This window comes from Cupressus sempervirens, chromosome 6 (assembly GCF_028749045.1).
Source record: "Cupressus sempervirens isolate cs-2001-9-10 chromosome 6, ASM2874904v1, whole genome shotgun sequence".
Taxonomy (NCBI): Eukaryota; Viridiplantae; Streptophyta; class Pinopsida; order Cupressales; family Cupressaceae; genus Cupressus; species Cupressus sempervirens.
This window is the reverse complement of record NC_143123.1, coordinates 244,656,140-244,672,420: the sequence shown is the minus strand read 5'-3', so window position 1 is coordinate 244,672,420 and position 16,281 is coordinate 244,656,140. Positions and strand designations below refer to the sequence as shown.

Below are 16,281 nucleotides of genomic sequence, written 5' to 3'. Positions count from 1 at the left end.
ACAAAAATGCAATCCTTGCTTTGCACTTTGGGTAGTCCAGTGATGAAATCCATAGAGATACTTTTCCACTTCTGGTCAAGGATTGGCAATGGCTGCAAAAGCCTTACTGGTAAAGTGTGCTTGGATTTGTTTTGTTGGCAAGTAGAACATTCCTGTATATATTGCAAGATATTATTCTTGAGGCCCTTCCATGCAAACCGTTCTCGAATCTGCTTGTAGGTTTTTTAGGAATCCAAGGTGTCCGACCAATGGTGAATCGTGCATCTCCTTCAGAATTCTCTCCTTCATTTTGGACTCGGGGGCCAGATAGATCCTGCCCTTGTAGTAGATGATATCGTCTACCACCTTACACCTATCATCTTGTACTTGACCATCTACCAACTGCCAGGCAAATATGTTCTTGGAGTATTCAACCAATAAGTGTTCCTTCTAGTTTGCTGAAATTTGAGACAAAGAGCATATTGCAGGCCTTCTTGACAAAGCATTGACCACAACGTTATTTTTTCCCTTCACATACTCAATGTCAAAGTCAAATGCTTGGATTTTGCTCCCCACTTCTATTGTCGTTCATTTAAATCTCTTTGCTCTAAAAAATATCTCAAGTTGTGATTTGTGCGACGAAATTTTTTGCTTCGACGAGGTACTGTCGAGACTTTATGAGTGTGTGCATGATGACGAGCATCTCTTCATAGATGGATTACAATCACTTGCTCCTGATAAGTTCCAACTCTCAAATTCAATAGAGCAACGATCTTGCATCAACACTGCCCTAATACCTTCTCCTGATGCATCACATTCCAAGATGAAGGGTCAATTGAAATCAGGTAGTGCCAGCATCGAACATGAACTCATGATCCCTTTTTTGTTAGATCTATCAATGGTGCACTAAGTTGTGAGAACCCCTTCACAAACCTTCTGTAATAACTGCACAATCCAAGGAATCCATGTAGATCAGAGAGAGTCTTGGGTGGCGGCCAATCCAAGATGGCTCAAGTCTTTTCTTGGTGTACTTGAACCCCTCAAGCACTGATTATGTGCCCCAGATACAATATTTCTGTCATTCTAAATTCGCATTTGGATCTCTTGGCAAACAACGATTGTGACTCCATGATCCTGAGCACTTCATCCAAATGCCTCGAGTGTTCCTCCCATACTTATTGTAAAAAAGTATGTCATCAAAAAACACCACTAAGAACTTCCGTAGTTGTTTGTTGAAGATGTGGTTCATACATGACTGGAAAGTAGTTGGAGCATTGGTCAGACCAAATGGCATGACCAAGAACTCATAATAGTCGTAATGACAACGGAAAGTAGTCTTCTCCACATCTTTCGTTTAATTTCATCATTGCAATTTCCTTGCCTCCTAGAATATCTCTTCCGCAAATCCACATGATTCGTGAAGGATAATTTTGCTCCAAATCCGGCATCAAACCAGTCTTTTTGGAACTGATCTTGCATCTCGAGGAAGGCAGGCTTCTGTTTCCCGCGTTGTTCTAACCATTGGGGAAATGTAGACATCATTGGTCGTGTGTGAGAGCGCTCTTTGTGAAGTCTCTCATTGACAGAATTATCACTGTGCCCATTGCATCCTCCATTTTTCCTTCCTTCTGCCAAAAGTCGAAGGCTTTCGCTAACATCTCACCGGGTTGTCGTTGTCCATTCAACAAAGTTTCACTCAATTGTTGTTGTCCTCTTGTTAGCTCCCTTATAAGTTGCATCATCTCAGTGCTTGATTCACCCATCCTTCCTATTGATCGAGATCTTGGCGACATCCAATGTCACCAATAGGATGGCAAGATCACTAGCTCTGATACCACTGTAATGTTCCCCCCAGGTGGGAGGTTGGTGTACCAAAGTGTTGGCGTGTTGGCGTATGGTGGATGGAGGGAGGAGTACAGAGAGAGGTAGTACAGTGGATGGAGGGAGGAGTACAAAGGGAGGTAGTGTGACAGATGGAGGGAGGAGTACCGAGGGAGGTAGTACAACCAATGGAGGGAAGAGTACGGAGGGAGGTAGTACGACAGATCAAGGGAGGAGTATGGAGGGAGGTAGTGTGACAGATGAAGAGAGGAGTAAGAAGGGAGGTAGCATGATGGATGGAGAGAGTAGAGAGGGAGGTAGTACAGAGGATAAAGGGAGGAGTACAGAGGGAAGTAGTACGGTGCACAAAATGGAGGTTGTTGCACGGAGATTGGAAAGAGAGTACAAACTTATATGCAAATAATATTAGAACACCAAATCCATAAAATAAATGCCAAACATGAATATATATTGAATATAGATAACCTCCAATTCATATTTACATAGAAAGATATATAAAGGACATTCGCATCAAATTAGTAACTAAAGGCTGGGAGGAGTTGGTTAGACCCGCAGTCACAAGGTTTGCAACGATTTTCTTAACGTTGCAAAGTCTTATTGGTTCTTTGAATCTTTTGAAGCAAATTTTTGCAAGTCAACCATGGCTAGACTCAAGTTATTCAAAGAAGCATGATGGAAAGAGTATTGCATGCATTGTCTTTGACAACCACTTTTTTTGATGAAGCCACATCAATTGTAGAGGTAACTTGGAAACTTTAAAAGTTAAAAATTTAATTTTTTTGTATTCAATAATCAAGTCTTTCATTATTAATTTATAACCCTAGTCTTTGATTAATGATAATTGTTTCCTATGCTTCAGTTGTAGATGGAAAAGCCCTTGGTTAAAGTTCTTCGCTTGGTAGATGGGGAACAAACACCAATGGGGTATCTTTATGAGGCCATAGACAGGGCCAAAGAGGTGGTAAGAAATCACTAAAGGGGGGAGAACATAAAACTTGACCCCATATGGGCAATTATTGATAGGAGGTGAAACAATCAGCTCCACCAACACATTCATGTGGCAGGGTATTTCCTCAACCATTGTTTTTGCTTCTCTCCATCGTATGGGGATCCCAATGGAGAGGTCATGGAGGGCTTCATTGAATGCATGCAGAGGATGGTACTCGACACTGAGGTGAGAGACCTTCATTCTGGCCGAGATGGAAGTGTATCAAAATGTAATAGGCAAGCTATTCTACATAGACTTAGCAAGGAGAGAAGAAACACTCAAACCCTAGGTACAATATTTGGAGTCTTTCACATGCATGTTAAGTAGATAAAAACTAAGTTCTAAAACCATGTTCTCGCCTTGCTTTCCAATTCTTTTATATTTATCTTGTAGATAATTGGTAGCAAATTGAGGTGGAAATGTTTGAAACCTGCCAAAACTTGCCCTTCGCATCTTATGTCAGCCATGTAACTCATCCATTTGCACATGTAATTGGAGCTTATTCGGAACCATTCACACAAAGAAGACGAACAAGATGGCACATAATTGCCTCAATGACCTTGTCTATGTGCAATATAACTTTAAATTGTGCATAAGAAAGGTAGACTCCACACTAGTTGGTCCACTTGATCTGGATGACATAGATCCTTATGGTGATTGGACAGCGTAGGATCAACCTCCATTGTTCACAGAGGATGCAATCTATGATTTGGAGAGCTAGGCTATGGAGGGTGGTGGTTTTGCCTCGGGATTGGAGGAGGGTAGTGAGAGTGAGGACCGAGGACACTGAGAGTGAGGATACAGATGACGAGGAGTCATTGCCAGCACCAACACCATCTACATCCAGGGTGGATATCGAGTCATAACCAGCTAGGGACCCCCTTCCACTCCAAATTTTTTTACTAGAGCTATCGGGATGGGGAAAAGGAAGATGTAGACTAGTTTCATATTGTATTAGACATTTGTATTTGCCTATCTTTTTACAGAGACTATTTGCTATTTTTAGTTTGCTTCAGAGTTCAGAGTCTCTAACTATGGCTGCAAGCCATTGGCATTCCACACGAGGATGAGATTTTGTTGCATATTGCATTTATATATATCTAGATCAGCTTGTTTGGTTTTTTTTCTCATTTTTTGACTCATTAGATGCATCTCCTTATTGAATTTTGCGAAAAAAAAAGCATTTCTAATTAACTATAAGTCATTTTAAAAATTCCTGATATTTTCCCTAGAAGTTACCGATTTGTTTCTGAGATCTTTTTTTTTTTTGCCTCGTCGATAAGTGGCAGAGAATGAGATTTTGAACAGTGGTTAATACGATTTAATATCGTCAATATTTAATGATCAGATTTTGGCTTCTACACTGATTAAATTATTGTCATCCAATAAGATCTAATACTATTATTTTGGTCCTGAATGTTTTGGTGTCATTACTATGATTCTGGGGTGAATGTCGTGATTTGAAAAGAATCAGTGTCACAGTTAATGATGGGAAAATCTGGGGTTTCACCTTTAAAAATTTCTGCTGTAACACTTTTGTGATCCAAAAAGTTCTGATACCATAGATGTGAACCAAACAACTCTGACACTACAATTCTGAAGTGGAAAACTGTGATACAACTCTTGTAATTTGAAATTTTTTAGATCATTTTTATAGGAAATCTATAAAAAAATATTTGATCTGAAAATTGCTCTCATATTGCATTTGTGATTTGAATGATTATGAGATAACTTTTTTTATATTAATCATTTAGATATCACTGTTGCGATATGAAAAACCCTATTACCATTTTTACAATCTGAGTAAATTCTTAGTTGTTGTCCCCAGTTGCATTCTACATGGAAATCATCAGATGCTTCAATTATATTTTTTCCTTGTAGTCAGGAAGGAATTCTGATCTTTGGCTGATCACTCCTGGTTCACTTTATATATTCAGATATTCAATGAACGAAGCTCTACATCTGTTTTCCGACCTGCCATGCATCATTTTATGTTAATTTGAGCAAGTATTAGTCTTATCAAAGAAAGGATTAAACAAAAAGTTCAGATGCCTGTAACAGCACAATTTAGACAAGCATACGTGGCTGCACTTCTCTATGAACTTTGTTTTCCCAGACTGCCCGCTAAATTCAAGATCAGTATTGATGATGCGCTCAGGGGAGTCGTTCCTTCCACAAACTATTCACTTGAAACCATTCGAAAGTCTCCAACACGTTCTGTTTTCTAAGGCTTAAATTGTTCTTTTTTTGATTGTAACTCTGTTAATTTTTCCTAGTAAAGATACTTTGTAATGCTCTATAAATCCTTTACTTTTTGAGATACAAAAATTATAACACAAGATGAATTACTGTTTCCAGCTTTAGATTATATTTCAAGTTATGGCTATCTTTGGAGAATATTTGTGCTCTTTATTAATAGCTAGGAGTGGCAGATAAAGTATGATTATGCTTCTTACATGCATTTGGAATGTGTGGATGTTGATAGACTTCTCATTTTCTTTCATGGACTTGATGTACTGAATTGCAGGATATCCTGGAATCAAATTCTGCGTCAATCTTACTGCATCAGAAATCCTTAATCTAGCAGATCGTATCATGGCCAAATCAAAACAAATCTATGATTCTGTAGCTTCTGTACCACCTAACAAGGTATTTCAGTTAACTTATTAGTAAATGTATATTTTAATGCTCAATGCCTGTTTTGTGGACTGATAATTTATTTTGAAAAGCTTATGTATTGTCTCAATGCTATCTGTTTTTCTTTTCCCTACGGTAAGCTTTAAATTCAATTTGCCGTTTTGAGGTAATATATTTGGCTCTCTATTGTGCATATAGTCACCTGTTTTTTAATGAATCCATCATTTCCTCATTACTGTATTGCCCTTTTTTGCTTTGTTGTTTATCCCAGTGTCAAAAGTGTAGAGGACTGAAAAAACTCTAAAGTATGCTTTGCATCAATATGCAATATGAAATGCAGTTAGGTATATCATAGTTAAAATACTTGGACTCAGAAACTTCTCACCAAGGTCATGATTTCTTTTTTGGCAAAAAGTGGGAGAAAACTGGATAACTTAAAAAATTTCTTAAATTTAATTAGAAATGCTTTTTTTAATTGCAAAATTAAATGAGGAGATTCATCCAGTGAGTAAACAAAAGAACCAAGCTGAGTTTAGATATATTTAAATGTGAATTTGTTAATGCTTTGTAGCTTTGGTCTGACAAACTTAAGTGAAGATATATAACATAGGTAATTTATTTTATATTAATACATTATGATATTATAAATAGATATGTTGTGATATTGCTATCAGGAAACTCCGTAGTTAAGCGCGCTCAGGCTGGAGTAGTACTGGGATGGGTGACCTCCCGGAAAGTCCCGGTGCTTCACCCTTGTGAGCATCACCTAGATCCAATGAATGCCAAGTGTTCCATTTATTCTCATGAGAGATGGATTCATGTTGAATCACTACTCAAGAAACATGGGTCAATGAGTTTGACTCAAAATCACATAGTTAAATCCTGATAGCAATATCACAATTTGACTTACCGTGGAAATTATCTCCTACTTATCAATTGATGAGCTTAAAGGGGCTTTCTAATGAATGGTTCATAAGGCACAACACTTGGTAAAGGTTTTGCAAATGGGGTTGCAAGCTTTGGGTTTAACCATGGAGGAAACTCTGTAGTTAAGTGCGCTCAAGCTGGAGTAGTACTGGGATGGGTGACCTCTTGGGAAGTCCCGGTGCTTCACCCTTGTGAGCATCACCTAGATCCAATGAGTGCCAAGTGTTCCATTTATTCTCATGAGAGATGGATTCATGTTGAATCACTACTCATGAAACATGGGTCAACGAGTTTGACTCAAAATCACATAGTTAAATCCTGATAGCAATATCACAATTTGACTTACTGTGGAAATTATCTCCTACTTATCAATTGATGAGCTTAAAGGGGCTTTCTAATGAATGGTTCATAAGGCACAACACTTGGTGAAGGTTTTGCAAATGGGGTTGCAAGCTTTGGGTTTAACCATGGAGGAAACTCCGTAGTTAAGCACGCTCAGGCTGGAGTAGTATTGGGATGGGTGACCTCCCGGGAAGTCCCGGTGCTTCACCCCTGTGAGCATCACCTAGATCCAATGAGTGCCAAGTGTTCCATTTATTCTCATGAGAGATGGATTCATGTTGAATCACTACTCATGAAACATGGGTCAATGAGTTTGACTCAAAATCACACAGTTAAATCCTGATAGCAATATCACAATTTGACTTACTGTGGAAATTATCTCCTACATATCAAATAGATATATGTTTATTGCGTTAAGATGATAAATGTAATTATCATTGATTAATTGATGATGTTATAAATCAATTAATTAATAATAAATTTGAAATGCAATAATAGGCCTTTGGAGGGAGTGTATTTTTGAAATTTTCTTGCCAAGTGTTTATTATTGAAGACTTCTTCCAGCTTTCTGGAGTCTTGTTAGGAGGTTCTATGAGTTTAGTTGAGTTGTCATCTTGAATACATGGCAGAGATAGTGTTCGAGAGACATTGGGCACCTTTTTGGAGTCTTAAGTCCTATTTTTGACCGACTCTTTCCAAATCGGAGTTCACATCTTCTATTTTGTAGGATTTGGTTGGATATCAGATGGTGTTATATACTTCTCATTTTAGTGAGAAGGGGGTTCAGTTTTTTGGGAGGGCAGAAGCTTTGTTATTTGGGACATTGTGACATTTTTCATTACTGTACCAGATTTGGAGCATGTATTTTTAGAGCCAGTTAAGAGTTTATACAACTTATTTTGGATCTATTTCTGAGTCATATCTATATGTATTAACAGTGATTGATGCTATATTTCTGTGTTTCTTATAGGAAACCTTAACATTATGTCTCATTTTGCATCTCTTATGACAATATAAATTTTGCACAGGTCAGGGGTTGTATCAATAATTTGAAGATATTACTGTGAATTATTCCTTTAATACCTCTTTAGGTTTTAAGTTTAGCTTTGAAATACTTATGTGCACGTTATAAAGTCAGGAATCGTATCTGTATTTAGATTGTTACAAGCTATCATTTTGTGCTTAGGGAAATATTAGTTTCATTCAAACTCTATTGATGTATCACCTTTGTTTGTTATGCAATTTTTGATTCGTAGTCAATTTCTTCCCTTTCCTCATCAATTTCACAATTCTTAGATCTTTAGGTGTACGATTAAATAGGAACTGGCCTAGAAACCAGAGGTTCAATCAGGTTATAGGATATCCACAACCTATGATTGATCCAATGTCCTTTAGAAATTCTAAGTGTTTAGGTGCTTAGGGGAGGGTTCAAATTTCTGGAGTTAACAACAATCTCATAACTAGGTGGAGGTTACTCATTTTGATTTTTTGCAAAGATCTCTAGTACTGTTTTCATTAAGGCTGTGAAAGTTATGAATTACCAAGTGCCATTTATCCTTCATGGTGTCCTCATCATACTGTACTCAAGGAACCAAGATCCTCAAAATCTTGCTTAGGCGCGGAGTAGCTGCTAGCTTGAATCTTGTCAGGATGTCTGAACAAAAATGGTTGTTTTGAGGTGAACTCAATTAGAGCAAGGGCCTGCTGTATAAACATTAAAGGTGACTGGTCCACCTTACTCAAACATGTTAATTCCTTGTAACTTTGACAAGACAAGTGTTCTAATTTTCAGATCAGTCTGATCTGGATGCATGAGTTCCCTTAAGTATTGGTCACTAGAACATATTGTCCCCTCTAGACAGATCGGCATTTTCCTTATGGCTTTTATAAGCCTTCTTATTTACTAATGTGGTTAGTTAGTTACTAACCATTAGTAACTCTTGGAATGGGCACCGATCTTGAGGAAACAATTATGTTGTTAAATAGGCCAACCTAGAGGGACATGTCCATTCAATGAAAATGCCCCTTGAGTTAGGTATAAGGGAGGGCTAGATTGCAGATTAGAAGACACACCGAAATCAATAAGTCTGCTCTTCTAGCAATCTGCCCAAATAGGATCATCTATGGGAGTGTAAACAATTGACCAAGATCCATGAACTTAACATGGTATCAGAACTTAGTTCCTTCATGGGAAGCTTAACTGCTTGAAGGTAGATCCATTCAAATTCATTGGGTTTAATCTGAGGTTTCTGAAGATCGTTGTGACTACTTGTACTGTTTCTACTGTGGATGAGAAGCTATTGCTTGATGAAGAATTTGACAATTCAAGAGATTGTCATTGTGTGGGACTACAATGATATTCTGAGCTGTAGATTGATAATAATTATCTTTCAAAGTTGGGCGATCAACATTGTAGATTTCAGGCATTGCAAATCCCTAATAAAGATGCGTAAGTAATATTGTTTTCAGCATGCAAATACCCTATATCTGGATGTGATTTACTTAGCTTCTTGGACACTGCATTGTTGGAGGATTGGACAGCAATTAAACCGTGCTAACAGGTCTACGGTTTGGGGTTATAACTGGCCATTATGACCTGCAATGTGTTCCTTCAATACGAGAGCTAGTTGTCTGCCTGAAACATCATTATTAGTGTCATCCAGCTTTGTTATTTGAACCTGCAATTGCTTGGTATCAAGAAGCACCATCGCTATAGACCTGCATTTAAAGTGAATAGTTGTCTGTGCATTGGCGTGGGAAGTAAATGAGAGACTCCTGCTGGAAATCGTGCAACATTACTCAGATAATCAAGAACCTTTAGATCGCATTGAGGCGGACTTCATTTTGTTTGCTGATCTTTCTTGACATTCTAGGTTGAATTGAGTGCAAGTACATTCATAGCAGCGGTGTCGGGCATCCTGGTTCTAGCGTGAGCATTATCTAATACCGGCGTCAATATTATTGAGGCACGTGGGTGGAGTTCTTTGGAACTGTGGCTGCGTTTGGAATACAGATCCATCACCAGAAGCTATGTAATAATGGAATATGTTTGAGGAGTCAAGATTGAAAGCTGCAAATGTAAGAAAGGAATATAGGGTGATATACATAAAAAATAGTTATTAGTCGGAGATGGTTATGATTAGAAATGGTTATGTGCCTGCCAATCTACACAAATGATTCTTGAATTCACATCAGCGTGCATAGAAGGCCACCATTAGAGGATATGAATGGTTGTGCCTTTTGCAAGGAAGGAGCATTGGGATATGAAAACATGAAATATGTAGTGATTATCTGCCAAATTTAATCAACACTTCTATACTCTTGCTGTAACACATCAAATGAAAACAGAGATGACTCATATTAACTTGTCCTGTAACAATTTTATCAAGGGTGACGATTATATTAAGGAAAGTCACCTCCTTACAAATCTGCGATTACTTTAATGTGAGAGATCATCAATTTTGTTTAGAATATAGATTGGATAACACCAAACTTCCCGAATGTTGGATGGTCGAATTGACACATGGACAAGAAAGTGTCATGTATGAAGCGCTTGAATCCCATGTGGATACCACGACAAGGAATACAAAAATAGATCAAATTAGCGGGGCATAGCAATTTAGCAATGGCAATGTCGCATGGATCAAAGTCTGCAATGCTAGTTCTAAAGAATTGGATCGATTGTGCTTTATTCTTGGGATCCAGACTATGATATGAGGAGATAATATTAGACTGCGAACAAATCAAGGAAAAACTACTGCTAGTAGGCAACGTATGTGGCAAACATCTGACATGGCATTTCCGTCAAGGAAAATATTGAATGCTATATGTCGGGCTAAACTAGCAAAGAGGAGAACCACTTTTGATATGTGAAATGGTGAGACTTGTGGGAATGGTCTCATTTAATTGACACCCATAGCAAAACCAACAAAACATAACTAGATTAAGAGGATGATCGAAGATAAGTGGTAATGCGAATGATTAATTGATGTACCGGGTTGATTGATGAATTCCATTCTGTGATCAATAGTATATGGAATTGTTTGTCAGTTCTTGGCAATTGCTTACATGTTCTTTCAAAAGGGGAGATGACATCAAGTTAGAAAATTTTCTTGGCACTCGTCAAGACTCAGAATTAGAGAGTTTGATTTTTTTAATCATAAGATATGGAGACATTTGGAGAATTTACAACGAGTAAGCCGAATGTTGCTCTACTGAAAGGAAACTCCCATTAAGAATAAGTTTGATCCACTATAAAAGGGAACCTTGGAATAAGAACAAATGATTCTATCATTTTAGACAAACTCGATTATTTTGTTGGAGCGGGAGTTCATCAATGAAGATAACTCGTGGATAGAATCATTGATGAGATACACATGGATAAAGATTACATCATGAGACTACAGATCATTAAGATAAACACTTTACTCAAGGCATTTCTAATCTTCCCTCAAGTCCAAGAGGGAGTGTTAATGATTGTGGACTTAGAAAAGATGCATTCTATATGACCTTATGACTTCAGATTATTAGTATTGGTTCTCTTAGAAAGGAGGGAATAAAGTGACATCATACTGTGACACTAAGATCATGGATATTAGCATGGTATGCCTTCCTGACAAAAGGAGAAGCTGAATGATTTACAATGGTGAATTTTGACATAAAGGGAGTAGACCATGCTTTATTGATTCTCGAGTAATAAAGAATTTGTAGCAAAGAATCATAAGTATCATCTTATAAGAAGGTTATATGTCAGAGAGAGTACCTAGAAGATCGAGTTGACTCCCCAGGATCTAAGTCATACAAACTCAGACTGAGTGGACCATGTCAAGATGGTGTATACTCATAAAGTACAAAAGCTTTCATCAAGGTTATGATGGAAAGATAAGTATCTATTGTACTTGAGTTTTTCTTTTATCTTATTTCTATAATATCTTTCATGTGTATTTTTTATAAGAAGAGTGTATGTCTTGATTTTTTGAAGAATGTTCTTGTAGGAAAGAATTTTTGGATTCAGAGGGAGTTTGACATCTCATCAAGGCAACCTTGAATATGGAGCTCGGAAGATTTGATATCCAATAGGAGTCTGGAAAATCTAAAGTGAGCAACCATCTGATGGGCCTACCTTTATAAACATCATGGTGTGGAAGCATTTCTCAACAAACAGTCTTGCAACATCAGTTTGTAGTAATAAAAAACAAAATTCTAGCATGAATTTGCAGTGATAGCAAATGATCGTATGGTGTTTTAAATCAGTAGAGGACTACTGGCAAATCTTGAATAGATTCTAGATTGTGTTTTGAAAGAGACATTTCGATGTCTATGAATCACAACTTGGATAAAGAGAGAATTTAATTATTCTCTAGACTTTATCCTTAAGTACTGGAAATTAGAAAGCAGGTATTCTTATCAAACCTCTCTAAGAGTGATCATTTTTGGAAAGGTCCAGGTATGATTGAATTGTTTTGTATTCTTATGATAATTTATATTATTGTCAGGATATTGACTGTTATGGGGCTTCACCATTTGTGTTTGTTATTTAAGAGGTGATGATCTCTGAAATAATGAACACTTGTATAAAGATATTATAAGAGGTGACGATCTTTGAGATAATGTTCTAACTAGTAGAGAACTATTGGCAGATTTGGATGAATTTAAGATCATGTTGTGATGGAGGCATTTCTATGTCTATGAATCACAACTTGGATAAAGGAAGAATTTAATTATTCTCCGGATTTTATCCAGTGTACTGGCAGATCTTAATTCGGGATCATGTCGTGTGCCTATGAGTCACAACTTGGATAAAGGAAGAATTTAATTATTCTCTAGATTTTATCCTGTGTAAGGCATTCTAGTAATGGATTGCTGGTAGAATCTAGATCTTGGACGAAATCAAGATCATGTTGTGACAGTGACATTTTTTAAAACTCCAGACATCACAACTTGGGTAAAGGGAGAATTTAATTATTCTCTAGTCTTCATCCTGAGTATTGCATTCTATGCAATACTGTTATCACAAGTTCAGGTAATACTTCATATCACAAGACTTGTCAAACACTCTGTGTTACAAGCCTAGGTGATTTGATAGTTTGTATTACAAACAATATTTAGTGATTTGATCACAAGCTCCGGTGATAACTTATATTACAAGATTTGTAATATGATGTGTTTTTAGGTATCATTTGTCTAATGATACATCATGCTTGAAATTCAGAAATGTATAGAGTGTATATCTATGCTTAGTCATCTTTATTGATGTTGCTAGATATGTTTCCATCACTTATCTTATCAAGTTAAGAGGGAGTGTTAATTCCTTGTAACTTTGACAAGACAAGTGTTCTGATTTTCAGATTACTCTGATCTGGATGCATGAGTTCCCTTAAGTATTGGTCACTAGAACATATTGTCCCCTCTAGATAGATCGGCATTTTCCTTATGGCTTTTATAAGCCTTCTTATTTACTAATGTGGTTAGTTAGTTACTAACCATTAGTAACTCTTGGAATGGGCAGCAATCTTGAGGAAACAATTATGTTGTTAAATAGGCCAACCTAGAGAGGGACATGTCCATTCAATGAACATGCCCCTTGATTTAGGTATAAGGGAGGGCTAGATTGCAGATTAGAAGACACACTGAAATCAATAAGTCTGCTCTTCTAGCAATCTGCCCAAATAGGATCATCTATAGGAGTGTAAACAATTGACCAAGATCCATGAACTTAACAAAACACACTTCCAATATATTCAATGGGATTTCAGCATCATCCTTCAGCGCCCTAAGAATTTCAGGTAGTACCTTCACCCACCATTGGTTATTGTTGGGTGCCATGATGTGATCCACAATCAGAACTGCAGTGTAGCTAGCAAGATCACCAATTCTGATAGCACTGTAATATCCCCAAGTAGGGATATTTTAAAATAGCAATTTATTCCACTAATATGAGATCAATAGTGCTTGAAAAGCAGAAAATAGTATTAACAGTATCTCAGTCTGAACACATTTGCAAGGTCATTGTAATTAGTATATGGAATGAAGAAGAATAGTTGTAGCTCTTGACTTTTGTAGGATGAAATCAATGTTGCCAGACTTGATAGATTATAGTGCTGCTGTAATGTTTGATGACGCCGTGACTTAGGTCTTCAAATCTTCCTCATGCCAAAGATTATTGCCTTATAAATGTTCATTTGATTTATCCAATCTAAACTAAAGTATATATTCGCAACAATCAATTGCATAAACCTTATTCTTGAGCAATATAGATGGACCACTAGTATTTAATTAATCTGGCAATAATCTGCAAACTATAGTCAGTTTGGAAATAACATTTGCAATCCTGCTCTGTGATAATAGAGGCTCAGGAAAATAAAATATCAATCTCAGCAATATTATATCTTCAATGTTTGTGGATGTTTATCAATATCACCAACTATTAAAAGTGGGCCTGAGCTTGGAAACTAACTGATTCAAGTTTATATTGAACTCCTTCAGATTATTAATTTACAGATCTGCATATGACTCACACAGTGGCTTGTATGTGCTCACAATCAATAATGCACCCATACTGAAGAATAAAGTTGACTGCAAAGATTGAAATGGTATTATATTTTCCTAAATGGCTTAACACCAAACATATAAATGTAATTGCTCAAGATAGACACCTCTGTCATAATAGAGGCCCAGGAAAATAAAATATCGATCTCAGCAATATAGATGGACTGCTAGTATTTAATTAATCTGGCAATAATCTGGGAACTATAGTCAGTTCGGAAATAACAATTACAATCCTCTTCTGTGATATTAGAGGCTCAGGAAAATAAAGTGTCAATCTTGGCAATATTATATCTTCAATGTTTGTGGATGTTTATCAATATCACCAACTATTAAAAGTGGGTCTGAGCTTGGAAACTAAGTATTAACTGATTCAAATTTATATTGAACTCCTTGAGATTATTAATTTACAGATCTGCACAAGACTCACACAGTGGCTTGTATGTGCTCACAATCAGTAATGCACCCATACCGAACAATAAGGTTGACTGCAAAGATTGAAATAGTAATATATTTTCCTAAATGGCTTAACATCAAACATATAAATGTAATTGCTAAAGATAGACTCCTCTGTTATCTAAATGGATCGTGCCAACATTATTCACAGTCGCCCATATCATAAACGAGGAGGCAAATATTAATTAATGTTATTAGAAGTGAAGATACAATTGATGCAGATTATATCATTATCCCAGAACATAACACTTGAATTGCAGAACTGTGGGCTCGGAAGGATGGTATGATCTTTAAATAACCTCAAATTTGTCTCTGAAGGAGACTACAGAAATTTGAAGCATACACAGGCAGACTAGGGAGGATCTTGCACCTCTGAAACTGCATAACGAGAAGATCCAAGTCCAACTGGAATTGTAAATGCAAACAAGAAGATGAGTGATTGATTGGTGATTACAACTGCTCAAAGAGCTGAATAATTATGAGGTTCACACTTCCATTAACAAAGAAGTTGGCCCAAAATAAAGTTAATTGAGTCCCCCAAATAGGTCCACAAGTTAGAAATAGGTTGTCAAGTTACATATATGAAGCCAAAATATAAAACAGTTCTTTTAAAATAAATGGACATGACACAGTATACTCTGGTTTGCTGTTCTGATCATAGTTTTCATTTTAAGCTACTTCAAAACAATTCCCTTAATATAAAGGGACATGACATGGTGTACTCTGGTTTGCTGTTCGGATTATAGCTTTCATTTTAAGCTACTTTGCAGTTATTTTTTCTTTTGAGTACAGCATCTGTTTAATGCACTCGGAAAATTTAACAGTTATACTTGGTCATTTTAGTAGTATACGGAATACAATAATTTAGGGACATACTTTCTCTTCTTGAATCCTTTCTTTCATCATCAGTTCAATATCTGTAGTTTTTATTTTTTAATCGTAGTTTTCCCTGCTTGGGTACATAAGTTTGCAATTAGCTCTGATACATAGCTTAGAGGTCTGTTTGGCTTCTCAACATGGCAAAAAGTTATAACCTATTCATGAAAATGAGCAGAATGCTCATAGCTATTTTGTGTGTTTTTAACTGAGAATTCTTTGCAGGTTTCCTATTCCAATGTTATTGCACCGCTTGCTGAATTAGAAGCAGAGCAGTTGCATCTAGTGCAATCATGTGTGTTCCCAAGAATGGTCTCACCCTCAAAGGATGTTCAGGAAGCTAGTATTGAAGCAGAGAGAAGAATTGATGCACACAATGTGAATTGCAGGTCTTGATTGTCGATATGCTATTTTTGCCTTTGCTATAATGTAACCGTTTTAAGTTTTTCAAGATTTGGTTCTCCACTTGATATTGAGAATTTTCATTTGACATATTTATCAAACTTAAAAATGTTTATATATTTTTTAAAATAACGGAACAACTGTAAATGAATGACAACATTTCAGAAGATGTCTTAAAACAACAATGAAATTAATTTGGTAGCAAAAAGTATGTGAAATTAATTGCTCATGGAAGAGAATATTTTTGTATGCAACTACTGAATGGAGTTCAATGTTAAATATATACC

General features: G+C 36.6%; 1 protein-coding gene across 8 annotated transcripts in view; it reads left to right on the top strand.

Moving 5' to 3' along the window:
- The window catches only part of LOC149552163 (Zincin-like metalloproteases family protein), a 273,149-nt gene that overhangs the window by 26,666 nt on the left and 230,202 nt on the right, over positions 1 to 16,281 (top strand). For 5 of the 8 annotated variants that reach the window (XM_089787642.1, XM_089787641.1, XM_089787647.1 and 2 more), the window contains exons 2-3: positions 5,337 to 5,458; positions 15,818 to 15,981. In XM_089787642.1, coding sequence (XP_089643768.1) covers positions 5,337 to 5,458; positions 15,818 to 15,981 — 286 coding nt within the window. Of the gene's footprint in view, positions 1 to 5,336; positions 5,459 to 15,817; positions 15,982 to 16,281 lie in introns of those variants that run through there. The other 3 variants (XM_089787648.1, XM_089787649.1, XM_089787650.1) reach the window with 2 other exon arrangements.